The sequence below is a fragment of the Mandrillus leucophaeus genome, unplaced genomic scaffold, assembly GCF_000951045.1.
Source record: "Mandrillus leucophaeus isolate KB7577 unplaced genomic scaffold, Mleu.le_1.0 Scaffold227, whole genome shotgun sequence".
NCBI classification, from domain to species: Eukaryota; Metazoa; Chordata; class Mammalia; order Primates; family Cercopithecidae; genus Mandrillus; species Mandrillus leucophaeus.
In genome coordinates, this window is record NW_012102332.1 from 3000031 (window position 1) to 3014625 (window position 14595).

At 51.7% G+C, this 14595-nt stretch overlaps 1 protein-coding gene across 1 annotated transcript in view; it reads right to left on the minus strand.

Moving 5' to 3' along the window:
* Positions 1–294: 294 nt before the first annotated feature.
* HERC2 (HECT and RLD domain containing E3 ubiquitin protein ligase 2) overlaps positions 295–14595 on the minus strand; it is a 227857-nt gene continuing 213556 nt past the window's right edge. The window contains exons 84-93 of the mRNA XM_011981498.1: positions 13982–14169; positions 13024–13221; positions 10569–10652; positions 6367–6508; positions 6019–6213; positions 4750–4862; positions 3943–4133; positions 2819–2924; positions 2318–2530; positions 295–1289 (exon numbers count right to left, since the gene is read on the minus strand). Coding sequence (XP_011836888.1) covers positions 1017–1289; positions 2318–2530; positions 2819–2924; positions 3943–4133; positions 4750–4862; positions 6019–6213; positions 6367–6508; positions 10569–10652; positions 13024–13221; positions 13982–14169 — 1703 coding nt within the window. The 3' untranslated portion in view covers positions 295–1016. The remainder of the gene's footprint in view (positions 1290–2317; positions 2531–2818; positions 2925–3942; positions 4134–4749; positions 4863–6018; positions 6214–6366; positions 6509–10568; positions 10653–13023; positions 13222–13981; positions 14170–14595) is intronic.

The window sequence follows — 14595 nt, forward strand, 5'->3', positions numbered from 1 at the left end:
CAGCCCAGGCCAAGGAAAGCAGAAGCGAAGGCTGTGCAGACACATGGGACTGGGGAGGACGTCGGAGGAAACCCTGAAGGCCCCAGAGCCCTTCAGCCCCTGCCACCAGCTGGTCCCCTGGAACCTTCCATTCTCCTAATCACTTCTTTGTGACTTGAGTTTGGTTTCTGTAATCAAAAAAAATCTAAACTTGGCGGAAATCTCACTTACTGCTGTATCAAGGACTAACTGACTTTTTGGTTGCAGTATATCCCCTGGTGCTAGTCTAACTGGTTAAGAAAGCTCAGCCTACACTTTTATGACAGATGTTTTATTTATAGATAATTAAAATTTAGGCATATACATGACACAAACATTATATATAGTACACTTTCCATGATAGAAGTTATGATGCTGTTCACAGAAAGGCCTCAATTCAGATGACATAATGCATATGCTAGAAGGGGACACCTGGGAGAGGGGACACCAAATGGCCTTCTGGTTTTTCATTTTGGTTTAAATATCCTCTGGATGCATTCAAGTAATACTGATCATTTCATGTTCAAAAGGCTTTTAATAAACAAATTCAGAGTGAAATTAATTGAAATATTTATAATAATGATTTGTTACACAGTTATTTCCAATATACAATCAAGACGACTCACGACACTTGAAAGAAAGGAGAAAGAAAAAAATCGATTGCACCCACAAGTAAAAAGGCTTTATTCATTTTGGGGATGCTGCAATTCGGTATTTATATAAACATTTACACACTGTGTAAACACAGTCCTACATGTAATGCAGCATTGCGGGTGAGAAGACCCTTGGAAGTCGAGCGTCCACGGTGTTCCACGCGCACAGGCGGACCTTTCCACTGTCATTCCCAGCACGGCCAGTCAGTCTCTCCACCCCCTCCTCCCGCCTGGCTCGAGGACAGACGCTTCTCATCAGACACACCAGGCAGCCTACAGTCTACACAGCAGCGAGCGCTCTGCCGCCTGGCTCAGGCTTTCGTTTCACAAGGACGTTTCCCCATCTTAGTGTCCTGTTAAATAATCTTGCGTAGAGTCTGAAGCAAAGGAGTCGACATCCTCGTTATCTGAATCATCGCTGCTGTCGTCGGCGGCCGGCTCTCCTGTAAGCGCGATGCGAGCATAGTCATCCGTGTCTATGGACTTGCAGAAGTGGATGGCGTACTTGAGCTTCTCCTCCAGCACCTGCTTGCAGGAATATCTGGGCAGCTTCAGCAAGAAGAAACAGGTGTAGGACTCAGGGAGGAAGTGGTCTGGAGGGTTGTATTTATCCAACACCTGTTGAGCAGAAATATGACGTGATCAGAAGCTGAACATGGCTGCAGTCTACTTTACTGTACTCATTAGGCTCTTTGTGCTCACAAAACCATGTATTTTGCTAAGAACAAAACAGCAGAAAACATAATCCAACCAACTTTAGGAGTAACAAGGTGCAACTAATTCCTAGAACCTGGAGTAAGAAACAGCACCTCACTATGGAGACGACGGCTCTCTACGGTCATCCCGGGAAGAGGGCCCGAGGACCACACCACCCCTATGGGCCCGGGGAGGCCTGGCAGGCGGAGGGCCAGGCACGTGATCATGGGAGAGCTCCTCACGAGTCTACCAGCCCAACTTTGACCACTACAGATTAAGATACTAAGAAACAGCAAGAATTATGGACAAAAACTAAGAATTACTGACCTTCTAAGATAAACTATGCATGCTCTCCAAGATGACCCTGAAAGACGGCCACTTTTCTAACCCTGGTAGAGACGCAGGTCAGGCTCTGCCGGGCACATGCTGGGAACAGTGGACCCTATCGATCCATCCACCCAGGCACTGCTGTTACGGTTCCAACAGAGAGCGAGGGCATCAGGCCACCCCCTCTCAGTGACCCGGCAGGTCCGTCGAGCTTGTTTCTGACCACTGGCCCACAGAGTTGGAACCCAAAGCGAAACCCTTGTTCTCAATCCTACGAGCAGCCTCATTTTTCTCAGCATCTAGCGTGTTACTTAGTGACTCACCTAATCCGACCAGATAACTGAGCGAGTGCTTTGCGTGTGTTTGAAACCTAGAGTAGGCTGACACAGCAGTGGTGTATTCTGGGAATGCCCAGATAATTTTTAAAAAACAGGTAATCATACCCAAAACACATAATCATAACATTTTGAGCCTTCACATCAGAGAAGTTGGATGTTTTCCATTTTCATTTCTGTGACGACACAAGAGGCCCATTTTTCCATGTGCTGCAGGACCGTGGGTGAGGACCTGGCCACCATTGGCCGACATCAGCCCAGGGCTGGCAAGCCCAGCCAGGAGCCTACCTGGATGACGAAGTCTCGGCCCCGGAAGTCGGCAATGGTCCTGGGCAGCCTCGTCCGGCCCCAGACGAAGCGAAGGAAGAGCGAGCGCTCTGTGTTGGAGAAGGACTCCATCACCTCCCAGAACCACTGGATCAGCGATGCGGAAGGCTCGATGCCTTTGTAGGTGGCCACCGACTTGAGCAGATGCAGGGGGATGTCAGGGCTGCCACACACCTGCAGGAGGATGTCCGTCAGGGCCGTGTGATGCTTCCCACCTGGCATTTCCGCAAGACTCCATCACGCTCCCTCTCTACACCAAGGCCTGTTTGGGGCAGGGAAAGGTCTGGGGGCTCCGGGTGGGCCCGCATACAGCCTCCTGCGGGCGGGTGGAGGGACGCGCTCAGAGTGCACTCCCTTCAGTCAACACACAGGGCAAGGCTCTAACTCTGAACTACTGTCACTGATTTGTGGGTCAGCAGGCAAAGGCAGCTGCAGGGCAGCCCCACCTGGGGGTCGGCATACCATCGTCTCCAGTTCGTAGCCGGTGAACAGTGAGAGGAGGGGGACAGGCACAACGCGGGCCATCCCTTCCCGAACAGCAGCCACCTGCTCATCAAATTCATGGAGTCTGGAAGAAAAAGCTCACTTTACACTTCTGTCTTCGGTGACACTGACTTTGTTCTGCTCACACCAATTCTTGGCACGCAGCACTGCGGCTGCACACTTCCCAGCTGGGAGGACAGAGCACCAGCTCCAGATGGCATGAGCATGCTTAGCAGCTCAGCACTGCAGAACTTCTCCCGACACTCGACACTCGGCTCATCTCGTCTGGCAGATGAGGTACAGCCTAATGACCACCCACAGCTACGCACACCCCAAGCCACCACTCTCAGTATCCACCGGATACCCCAGGAGAAGCCAGCACCAAGAGGGGAAAGACGCGCACCCGCCACAGGCCCGAGACACCATGCTGGCCCACAGCAGACACGATACGGGGGACAGCACCACACAGGACACCTGCCAGGACTACCCCCACCAGAGCCCACAGGCCCGAGACACCATGCTGACCCACGGCAGACACGATACGGGGGACAGCACCACCCAGGACACCTGCCAGGACTACCCCCACCAGAGCCCACAGGGCACACCCACCACATGGGGCCTCATCCAGACACTCTCAGGTGCTTCCAGGGGACATGGGACAAGCAGTGGAAACTGTGGGTGGTGGTAATGACCTGCCAAGCCTGAATCACGGCGCCCAAAGGCCTGTGCACAGTCACACCTGGACACCTGGCAAAGGCTGCTCTGTGTCACTCAAGCAGCCTGGAGGGGGTCGAGACAGCCCCAGACCCAGCCCTGTCCCAAGGAAGCCAACAAAGAAAGCACACAGGGCAAAAACTACGGCCTCCTCAGGTGCAGTGACCCAAATGGGTGGATTCTGTTGATCTTGGTATTCTGGTTAGAGCTAGGAGTAATGAACACCGACCCTGATCACAGAATAAGCTTCACACCCACAGATCAGCAATAGTTGCAGCCAAATCCATTACTGTACTGTGGACGACACTCCTAAAAACACACGTCCATGCAACCATTTTCTGCTACTTTTGCTACCTGTGTCAATGCAACAGAGACAGATGACCACCGACCTGTAGTTTATCGCCAGCCGCACGTACTCCGCGCGGTTGTCCAGGGTGATGTGCGTGTGCTTGGAGCTCAGCTGGATGTCCTGGCCGCTGGCGCTCGGCACCGTGAAGGGCAGGCTCATGGCCTCAAACTCCTCCGAGGTGGCTTCATTGTCTCGGATGTACATGAGTCCAGGAATAAAATCTTTATCAACCTTTTAAGGAGAAAAAGAAAGCCCATGTGTCGACTCAGGGCTCGTCCCCACCCCAGATCCCAGTCCACCCAGCACACTCTGTCAAGCAGGAGCCGGGGTCAGCCTCAAGTGCATCTCGAGGCTGCAAGTACACAGCACACACCAAGACAGAAGAGGAGCAACGAGAGAGTACTTCACCCAAGGAGCTGAACAAAGAATTCACAGTTCAGTCAAGTGCTTAAAACTAACCACTGAGAAAGTTACAGCAACTGGCTAGCAAGGATTCCCGCCCTGCAGCCGAGGCACGACACAGCCACAAGGGATGAGCTGGCTGTGGTCGCCCCAGGACAGAGCCTCCTGTGCAAGCCTGACTTGCAGCCCCCCGGCTTCCCAAAAGCTCAGCTTCTTCACAGGGGAGGCAGTGAGTTTCCTTATCTGACAAGACAGTGTACATTACAAAACACCAGAAAGCAGATGATCTATTTTTTTTGCTACTCAAAGATGGCCCACAGCCAGGAGCCTCTGCGTCACCTGGGCACCAAGTTAGGCCAGAGTTCACAGCCTGACCAGACCCGCAGAACAGACTGTGCCTGTTAACAAGACCCCAGAGGCCCCGCCTGCCGCCCCAGGGAGTTACCTCACTGAGGTCCGCGATGGTGAGGCTCATCCCAGCCAGCTGCTTCCAGACAGGTTCAGCGAGGTTGAGGCTTAGGGGACTCCCGGTTCGGATGGCAATGCCCAGCAGCACACCTGATCATTCAGGACACAAGTGACAGAGGACACTTGAAAAGGATGACAAAACTTCCCGTTCACTCACACACGCCACTGGCAGCAGCTCCACACTGAGGCCTCAGAACCTTCTGAAGCAGTAACACCCAAATCATAGGTCTAGGCCCTTCCTCAAGACCATCTGTCCTCCTCTACATCTATCATTTCCTTTTGTGCCTATAAGCCTCTAACTCTTCACATCCCTTCTGCACACACATTAGTTTAAGCCACACAGAGGCCAATTCTTCTTCTTCTGACAGCAAAGAGCTGGAACTTCCCCATGGGAGTGTCCTCCAGGGAGCTACAGCCCTGCCCAGGAGGTGCTGGCTGTGGTGGGACGCACAGCCGAGGACACTCTGCACACCCTCAGTGGGACAGGAGGGAGGGACTGGCCAATGGTGAAGACCTCACCCCTCTCTGATCCCAAGTCTCAGATAAACATTGAAGATGCAGAAACAGAATCTCACATTTTCTGAGTGCTCAAGGCAGTCTCCAGTCCTCAGCATGTGGCCAGGGCCTGCTGGCTCTGCCAGTGCCTGTAACTATGCACAGAGCTTCCAACGGTCCACCACCGTCAGGCCCTCAATGCTAGGCACGAAAGTCAACAGCACACCTTGTTCGCTTCCATAATGTTGGTGAAATGCACGATCAACATGAAAAGTCTTTTCTTTTTTTTTTTTTTGTGGCTACGGAGTGTCACCCAGGGTGGAGTGCAGTGGCGCGATCTCAGCTCACTGCAACCTCTGCCTCCTGGGTTCAAGCAATTCTCCTGCCTCACCCTCCTGAGTAGCTGGGACTACAGGTGCATGCCACCACAGCCAGCTAATTTTTTTTTTTTTTTTTTTGTATTTTTAGTAGAGACAAGATTTCACCATACTGGTCAGGCTGGTCTCGAACTCCTGACCTCCGGCAATCCACCAGCCTCAGCCTCCCAAAGTGCTAGGCTTATAGGCGTGAGCCACCTGCGCCTGGCTCTAAAAGTCATTTTTATTGGTAACATTTTATTAGTTTTTAGTCTCAAAAACTAAAAGCAGATATTCAAGATATATCTACTGTCACTCCTCAAACAGACGGTACACTTTAACTCAAGAGCAGGCACAGGGCACAGCAACCCAGTTCAAGCGGCCGAGAAGCTCACCCAGGAAGCGGAACATGCTGCTGTGCACAGGTGCTCTGGCGGCTGGGCTGAGCAGGTAGCAGTCTCGGTTGGCCCCAGACTCATCCCTCCCGTTGGGTGTCACGATCAGCAGGGGTGTGAGTCCGTTCTGCAGCTCCTCACAGATCTCAGCTATGGACTCACTGTAGCCACCCCCACAGTCATCCACAGATTCACCTGCAGGGGAGAAGCAGTCACTCGGAGTCCCCTCACACAGTCCTGTGTGAAGACCCCCAACACTCCCGCACCATGTGGCCTCTGTGCTCCCCATGGGCTCAGGCGACCACTGCCGGGGACACAGGTGCTCCAGCACGCCCAGCAAGTTCTCACCCACAAACTTGACTTTCCAGACACGGTGAGGAAGGAGGAGGCTGTCGGGACCAAAGGAGCTCATCTTAGCACACATCTGCCCAAAGACAGACTTGGTGCCGTCGGGGCCAGCCAGCCCACCTTTGCTCCTTGATCGTTTGACCTGGAGAGGAGAAAGCAAGCAAGCGTGAGGCCGCTGCTGCAGCAGGAAACACACAGCCGGGGACACGCGGAGCTGGCGAGTGCATGAGGAGGAGGCACTGTGCATGGGCCCCTCCCTGGTCACGCACCTGCTTGCAGACCCCGCCATCCAGGGCACTCGACTCTGAACACCCGAGACCGCTGCCCTCACCCCATTGGGCATGTCGCCAGTGATATGCCCAGCAGCCCCTAGGGCTAGTGTGTCTGAACAAACACACCTTCCAACATGACACACACTACCACCACGTCTACAGCTGCGGCCTAGCAGCATCACCTTGGCATGGACCATTCTCACACCCTATGCACTGCCACCACTTCACCATCTTGCCATGACCTCAGGAAATAAGACACCAGGAACTCCAAAAGCAGCTCTCCCAGCAGATCAGAACAGACTCCCGACACTCAAAGATTCAACTCAATGCCCCTGAGACTGAAGCAGATACAGTGAGTACCTCGGCTGGGACCAGGCCTTTCCCATATCCACTTCCACCCATCCACTTCCACCCATCCCACTTCCAAGCCTCGGGGCCACTCAGCCTCCCCAACACAGGCAGTCACTCTCGCTGCCCATCCTTCTCATCCTAAGCTACAATTTCCAAAGGCTCAGGGGACTCCAATTCCCAGACATCAAGGCAGGCGCCCTAGGGCCCTTGCCACAGCAGGACCTCAGGGCATCGGAGGGCGGGTGGCCGAGGCTGTGCGTCAGAATCATCTGAGAAGCCCAGTCTGGAAGCATGTCAAAAAGAAAAATTGAAGAAAAAATGGTCCTGAGAATGTATTTTGATGACTCCTCCAGTAAAACTCTCTTTATCTTTAGCTCACATAAAGTTGAGTTTAAACCACTTACAGCCCAAGCTGCCATAACCAAGACTAAAAATACAAGAAGACAGACAGAAGCCACAGCTGCCTGTAGAATGAACTTGTCTGCGTGCCACACACTCGGCTAGGTGTTCACAGATGTGAGTTCCTGGAAACTCGCAGCAGCTTTTTAAGGCTCCATCATGCCCAAAGGAGACTGGGCTACAAGAAAAGAACAGGACATGTCCTACGTCACGGCAGCCATGTGACAGGACAGGTGCACCCAGCTCCCCAAAGCCCACAGGGCTGCCTCTTCTCCGCGGCAGCACCCACTGGTAGAGGCTGTCTGTGCTCAGAGGCTGCAGAAAACAGCAGCCATGATCCTGGAAGGAGACAGGCTCCTGTGGGACAGCATTTTCTCTGCTCAATAGAAACACACATGATTTTAACTGTCTTTAATCTGAAGTCCCTAAATTTTCAGAAATGTGCATCTAATAATTCTGTAATAAATTTTTAAGTGTAAAAAAGTTTTTAGGTACTGACGTTCAGATCCTGCTATAAAACTAAATAAAATTCCCAACAAACAAAACCCTCCAGTAAGATTGTGTTCTGGCGTCTCCGAAACTTTCCACAGACAGCTGCGAGAGCCCTTCCCATGGCATCCCCTCGGGAGGCGTGCCCCTGAGCGCATCGTCACAGCCATGGGGTGGCGGGACGGAGGTGCCTGTGCAGCCTTCCTGGCTCCGTGCTGGTGTCCTGTGCACATCTTGAATTCATAGAATGTTTTTCTCCATGTTCATTTTTGGGCAGAAAATCACTTCTATTTCCACACGTGTAGAAAATTTCCTCTCTTCGGGAGGGGCATGCTACCCTGAACGGGAAGGAGCCATCCATGGCACCCGGGGCCGTGGCTGAGCCACAGCAGCCCCCAGACGTCAATCCACATTGCACACTAGGCTGAAGGGTGTTTATCTGATTCTTAGGAAGGCCTGATGCCGGGCGTGGCGGCTCATGCCTATAATACCAGCACTTTGGGAGGCCAAGGCGAGTGGATCACCTGAGGTCAGGAGTTCAGGACCAGCCTGGCCAACACGGTGAAACCCTGTCTCTACTAAAAATACAAAAAAAAATTAGCCAGGCATGGTGGCGCACGCCTGTAATCTCAGCTTCTTGGGAGGCTGAGGCAGGAGAATCGCTTGAGCCCGGGAGGTGGAGGCTGCAGTGAGCCGAGATCGCACCACTGCACTGCACTCTAGCCTGGGCGACAGAGCGAGACTCTGTCTCAAAAAAAAAAGAAAAAAAGGCCTGATATAAGTTGTTTTTTGTTTGCTTTGAGACGGTGTCTAGCTCTGTCGCCCAGACTGGAATACACCAGTATGATCTCGGCTCACTACAACCTCTGCCTCCCAGGCTCAAGCGATCCCCCTGCCTCAGCCTCCTGAATAGCTGGGACTACAGGCACCCACCACCACACCAGGCTAATTTTTGTACTTTTTGTAGAGACATGGTTTCACCATGTTGCCCAGGCTGGTCTCAAACTCCTAGGCTCAAGCAATCCATCCACGTCAGCCTCCCAAAGTGCTGGGATTACAGGCATGAGCCACCACGCGTGGCCAGAAGGACTAATATAAATTTGTTTGCCATTTACCCAGTTTGTTTTTTCAATTGCATACTGAATGAACATTTTTGTAACACAAGCTGGGGATAGCAAGATGCATAGGAAAGAGGCGTTCAGCATGTAATGACTTCTCAAAATGTTCAGATGATACAAAGACAGAAATAAGGGTGCCTAACCTGCATCCTAGTTTATCAAAGCTTCGCTGATGCTCAGAGCTCCCCCAGGCTTGAAGAGGGGGCTTGAACACCCACCCTGAGAGCCCCTGGCCCAAAACACCTGCATGCGGTTTTGAGGGAGGTGCAAGTTGAGATGTACTCAATCGCTGGGGTTAGACGATGCAGAAGCCATCGGCTGGCCTTTCTTACAGGCTGTGATGTTTATGATGCACAGTAAACTGAAGCGATCATCCAACGTAGGGAAATAAAAGCTTTTTTATGAACCTAGTTAAACTATTTATTTGAGGACATGACTGACGTACAGTTTAGCATTAAACACTCTGACGTCAGTAAAGAGACCAGTTCCATCAATGTGGTCACATGAGCTGTCCAACAAAGGACAAGAGTCTGGTGTCTTAATCCAACATGCCCCCAAATATAACTCTGAAACAATTTCTAGTCATGTAATCAACATCAGGGTAAAAATCATGTGCTAATACAAAGGTACAGGAACAAAGAATTTGTTCTTCGTGGCTCTCTGTGTCTGATCCAAGAGAGGAGGCCAGTTTCATTTGAGCATTAAATGTCAAGTTCTGCACACTATCATCATCAGGGGCTGAGGCTCCTCTTTGTTTGTAACTGTGAGTTTATGTAGACTTGAAGCAGTATAAACTTACAAACGGTCTACTAGTCGTTTCTTTGACCACTACCCATGAGACATATTAGTAACTCTGGCCTATGACACTGGCAAAGAAAACTACCAGTGGGTGGAGGGTGTGAGGATAGTGGGAGCATGAACTGTTACAACCTATAATCAGATATATCATCAAACTATCACTGGGCCTGTGACCCACTCCACTTCTCAGAACTTAACAAAAGGGGCAACCGAAGACACACCCAGATAGCCCTGCCTGTACCACAGAAAAGTGGGCATGGCCCCCTAGCACCATCAGAGAAATCTAACAGAGTAAACCAGGACACACTCTGCAAGAGAGGAGCAGGCTGCAGGCAGCTGCCAAACACAAGCAGCCCCACAGCCCTATTCCATGGCAGGGAGGAGCGCAGCAAATTTTAAAAGGCAGTGATCCTGCTTTGGCTGTAACAAACAGACACACACCTCCCAATGTAACAGCAGCGGTTATCATCATGCAGTGGGAAGAGGGCTGATTTTATTTTCCCCATTCTTGCTGACCTGTGTTTGTGCTTTTGGACTATCTGATATAAATCTTCATTACTTCTATATAAAGAAACACACTGACATTCCTGGAAGGCCCAGCACATCACATACAGAAAGCCCACAAAAAGGAAGGTGGCACCTGCTCTTTAAAGTTGGGGTGCACGGGATGGCAGGCTACCAGCACTCTCGTCCCAGCCCAGGCACCCACGAAAGCATCACTTCTAAGGCTGTCAGGCCACAAGAAAAGCACAGGACATGTCTCTCCATGAGCTACCTGGATGCGGTTCAGCTCCACGACGGGACCGTGCTGACGATCGCGCACCATGGTTGCTTGCACTACTTTTCGGAAAGCTGCCTCCTAAAACACATCAAACAGACAAAATTTAGAATCTGATACAGAAAGCATCAGTCCTGGAGAAATCACGACATAGTTTTGTTTAAGATCTGATTTGAAGACGACCTTAAGAACAGAAAACTGCCAGCTCCCTTTTCTCAAGCTGTGAGGGTGCAGGGGACCAGGCTGGCACTGAAGCGCACAGGGACAGAAGTCAGGGCGGGCAGTGCCAATGGCCAGGCAAGAGGCAGGTCCCTCAGGAAACTACCTCCACCCACCAGTGTGCCAGAGGCTGGAAGAGCCCAGCACATGCAGGGTGCAGAACAGGGAGGGCTGGGCCTGGCGAGCACCTGCTCCGACTCAGGTCTCGAAGTCAAGATTTCCCTGCCAAACATTAAGTCCACCACTGGCAGGGACTGATGTTAAACCACTGACTGCCACACAGCAGCCACAGGGCCAGGGAGCGCCGTGGAGCCAACCAGAGGTCCTGGCTGTGAACACACTGAAAGAAATTGGGAGCGCCCAGGGAGAAGACAGCAGGGCGTGGTCAAACATGAGCGCCACAGTGAGGACCCAGCCTTTCCCCAGGTGGGAGCAGGTCGGCTGTGCCCATGGGGAAAGGGTGCAGGATACAGCAAGCAGCCGTGACAATGGAAAGGGAGGAGACAGGTCAGCAGGGGTCTCAGCTCTCTTGGCCAAGTGGCCAATCGTGCCTTCTTTCAGTTAGGGGTGGGCTGTGGGAGCGCAAGGGTCCTTCAGTGGAGGCTGAGCCCTTGCCCAGTTCAAAGGCTAAGAACTCCAAGCTGCTCCAAGGCAGGAGGTGAGGGCCCTAAGCGCCAGAGGAGACCCGGAACAGGCATCCTGGAGGCACCTCAGCCCCACGCCTCTTGCACAGCCCAGACTCATCCTGCTCCCACGGGCCCTGCCTGGACCCCAGGGGAGCTCCCCCTCCACAGAAGCACTCCCCTCTCCTCCCAGTCACCAGCCCGCCCACCTTCCTGGAGAGTCCGTTTTGGTGCTCTGGACCGGGAGTAGTAACACCCCCCCTCTGAGGCCGATCCTCACCACACCCAGGACCAGACCCGAGGCTGCCTGCACATTTCCTGACCAGAGGTCCCTTTCAGATGCCCTCAGCACTCCCCTGATCTTCTGCAGCCTCAGCAGGCGCCAGACACTGCTGCCCACCGCTCCCCTACCACACACCAGCTCCCACCCATGCCCTGCTCACAGCCTGCACAACGCTCGTACAGGGCCAGGTGGGACGTGCCCCTCCTCTCACCATTTTTCTCCCTGCAAAGAAAGGTTTTTTACCTCTGCACTGCCTATTATCATCACAACTTTGAAGGATTAAAAAAAGAAGGCAAAATTAATTAATTGCTACTTATTATTGAATAGTAACTGAAATTACATTTCCTATCCATTTTACCTGCCTACGATTTCTTCTGCCTCTCTCATCAGAGAGATGATCTTTCCATTAAACACAAGCCTCATCACCTCCACCCTCAGGCACACATGAAAGTAAAATGAATGCCCCAGTCCCGTTCAGCAGAAATCTTTCTAGTCAAGTGGAAACAAAACCAGTCTTTAAAAAGTAACCTGCTGGGACAGGACTCCAAAACATCTCAATGTTATTAAATCACTAAGAATGGGCCATGACATCTGACAACAAAACATATCACAGAATCACAATCAGGATTAGTGTTCCTCAATCCAATTCTGAAGCTCTTCCCTACACAGAGATGCCCCTACCATAGGATCATTAGCCCCTTCGAGATCATCTTGTCAAGCTGCTTGCCAGAAACTAACCCAACCTCTAGAAAGCTCCAATTATTAGCAACATCTACAGGTCAAAAGCTGCCTGGTGACTTTCAGATGCCCTCACTCATGACTGTATTACTCACCCCTGTTAATTCTCACTTGGCCAGCAATCTCTACACATTCAGGCATGGACCTTCAAGGTAAGCTATCTGTGACTCCTGGCCCCCTCTGCTGGACATCCCGGGAGAAACAGTCCAATCGCCCGCCTTCCTGTGTCAGTGGAACTTGCCATAATGCCACAAGGCCAGGCAGGCAGAGGAGGACCGCAGGAACAAAGGCTGAGTTTATGAAGGCCCACCTCATCCTTCTGGAGCGGCGAGAGGCAGAGATTACGAAGCAGAGATGCAGCACCCTACTGTTTGTTTTTAACATAAACTCCAAAAGGGAGGAAATTTTTGTCTGTTTTCTCAGTGCTATAAAGTACCCAGAACACAGCCCGGCATGCAGGAGGCACTCCGTGAACATTTGCTGAACGAGCCGCATTCTATGTGCTCTATTCCCAGGACCGGAATTCTGTTGGGTTACAATGTACTGAAGACACCAGTTTCCCCTAGAGCAAAGACTGCCACTCGAATACCTTTCCCTGGGATATCAGAATTCCTCGCAGGGTGTCGAACCCAACAGAAGGCCCGAGTCCAGTTTCGTCGAGCGAGCCTTCCAGGTCGAACATGGGGATGCAGGGACAGAAGAGCTCGGAGAGGTGGTGCAGCAGCAGCAGGCGGTTCCTCAGTGCGATGATGGGGATCTCCTGCAGGTGATTGTACTCCATGGGGACCTGGAACACAGAAACGGCCTTCAGCCCCTCAGGCACCAAAGGCACAGGGGGGCCACAGTGTGACACCCATTAAGGACTCTGAAAACAATTGTTTCAAAACCAGAGAAGCATTATGGTTTCTGAGTTTGCTTTACAAAACCTCACTGTGCTGCTTTTAAAATAATATTCTGTCCAATTTGACTGTAAAAAAAAAATTTGTCTATACAAATATATTTACTAAGAAGCGTGAGGCATGTACATCAGAACAGTGGTGAGGGTTATAAGATATCTTAGAAGGTGATACACACCATACACACAGAATGTTGGCTGGCATGAATATTAAGGTTTTTTTTGAGACAGGGTCTCACTCTGTCACCCAGGCAAGAGGGCAGTGGTGCAATCACTGCAGCTTTAACCTTTCACACTCAAGCGATCCTCCCACCTCAGCCCTCAGCCTCCCAAGTAGCTGGGACTACAGGTGTACGCCACTATGCCCAGCTAATTTTGTAGAGACAGGGTTTTGCTATGTTGTCCAGGCTCGTCCCGAACTCCTGAGTTCAGGCAATCCGCCCACCTCGGACTCCCAAAGTGTTGGGATTACAGGCATGAGCCACCACAACCAGCCAAATATTGAGGCTCGTAAATACACTGTTTGGTTAACATTTACTGAGCCTGAATTACTTTCACCGAGAAGCCTCTGTAAATACACAACGACAGGATGCAGCACGTGACAGGAGCACACTTTGCTCGCCCCCGACCCACCCAGCCTGCCCGGACTCACCTGTGCTGGGAGTTTGCCAGCGCTGGCGGGCTTGCTGGTCGACCAGGCGAGGGTATGTGCTGAACCACAGGCCACACGGTTGACCTTCTTACCCTGAAGGGCAGCTACCAACCGAGGCCTCTGGATGGCGTTGGTGGTTCCATCTCCCAGCTGTCCCTCATCATTGTCGCCCCATGTATAAACCTCACCTGAATGAAGTGCATTTAGAATCAGAACCTGTACACTAGGGCCAACAAACGCATGGCTGCCAATGTCTTCCCATCACACAGAGAACCAATGCTCCCTGCCCTTCAGCCGGGTGTTGACCTAGTTGTCACCTTTACATCTGACCTAGACGTGAATGTCTGCTTTACGTATGACCTAAATGTGAATACACGCTAACTACACATCCAAAGAGGCGAGCGTACTTCCCAGGACTCGCCACAGCCCCTGCTGGCCACCAGGCCTCTTCTAGTAAGAGGCACAGGACTCTGGTCTAAAGCCTTCAACAGTGTTAGTTCTCAGGACTAGGCGTGAACGGCAGCAGTTCTCCATCGGAATAACATCAGAACAGACAGCAATATCCTGAACATCCCAAATCCATCGGAATAACATCAGAACAGACAGCAATATCC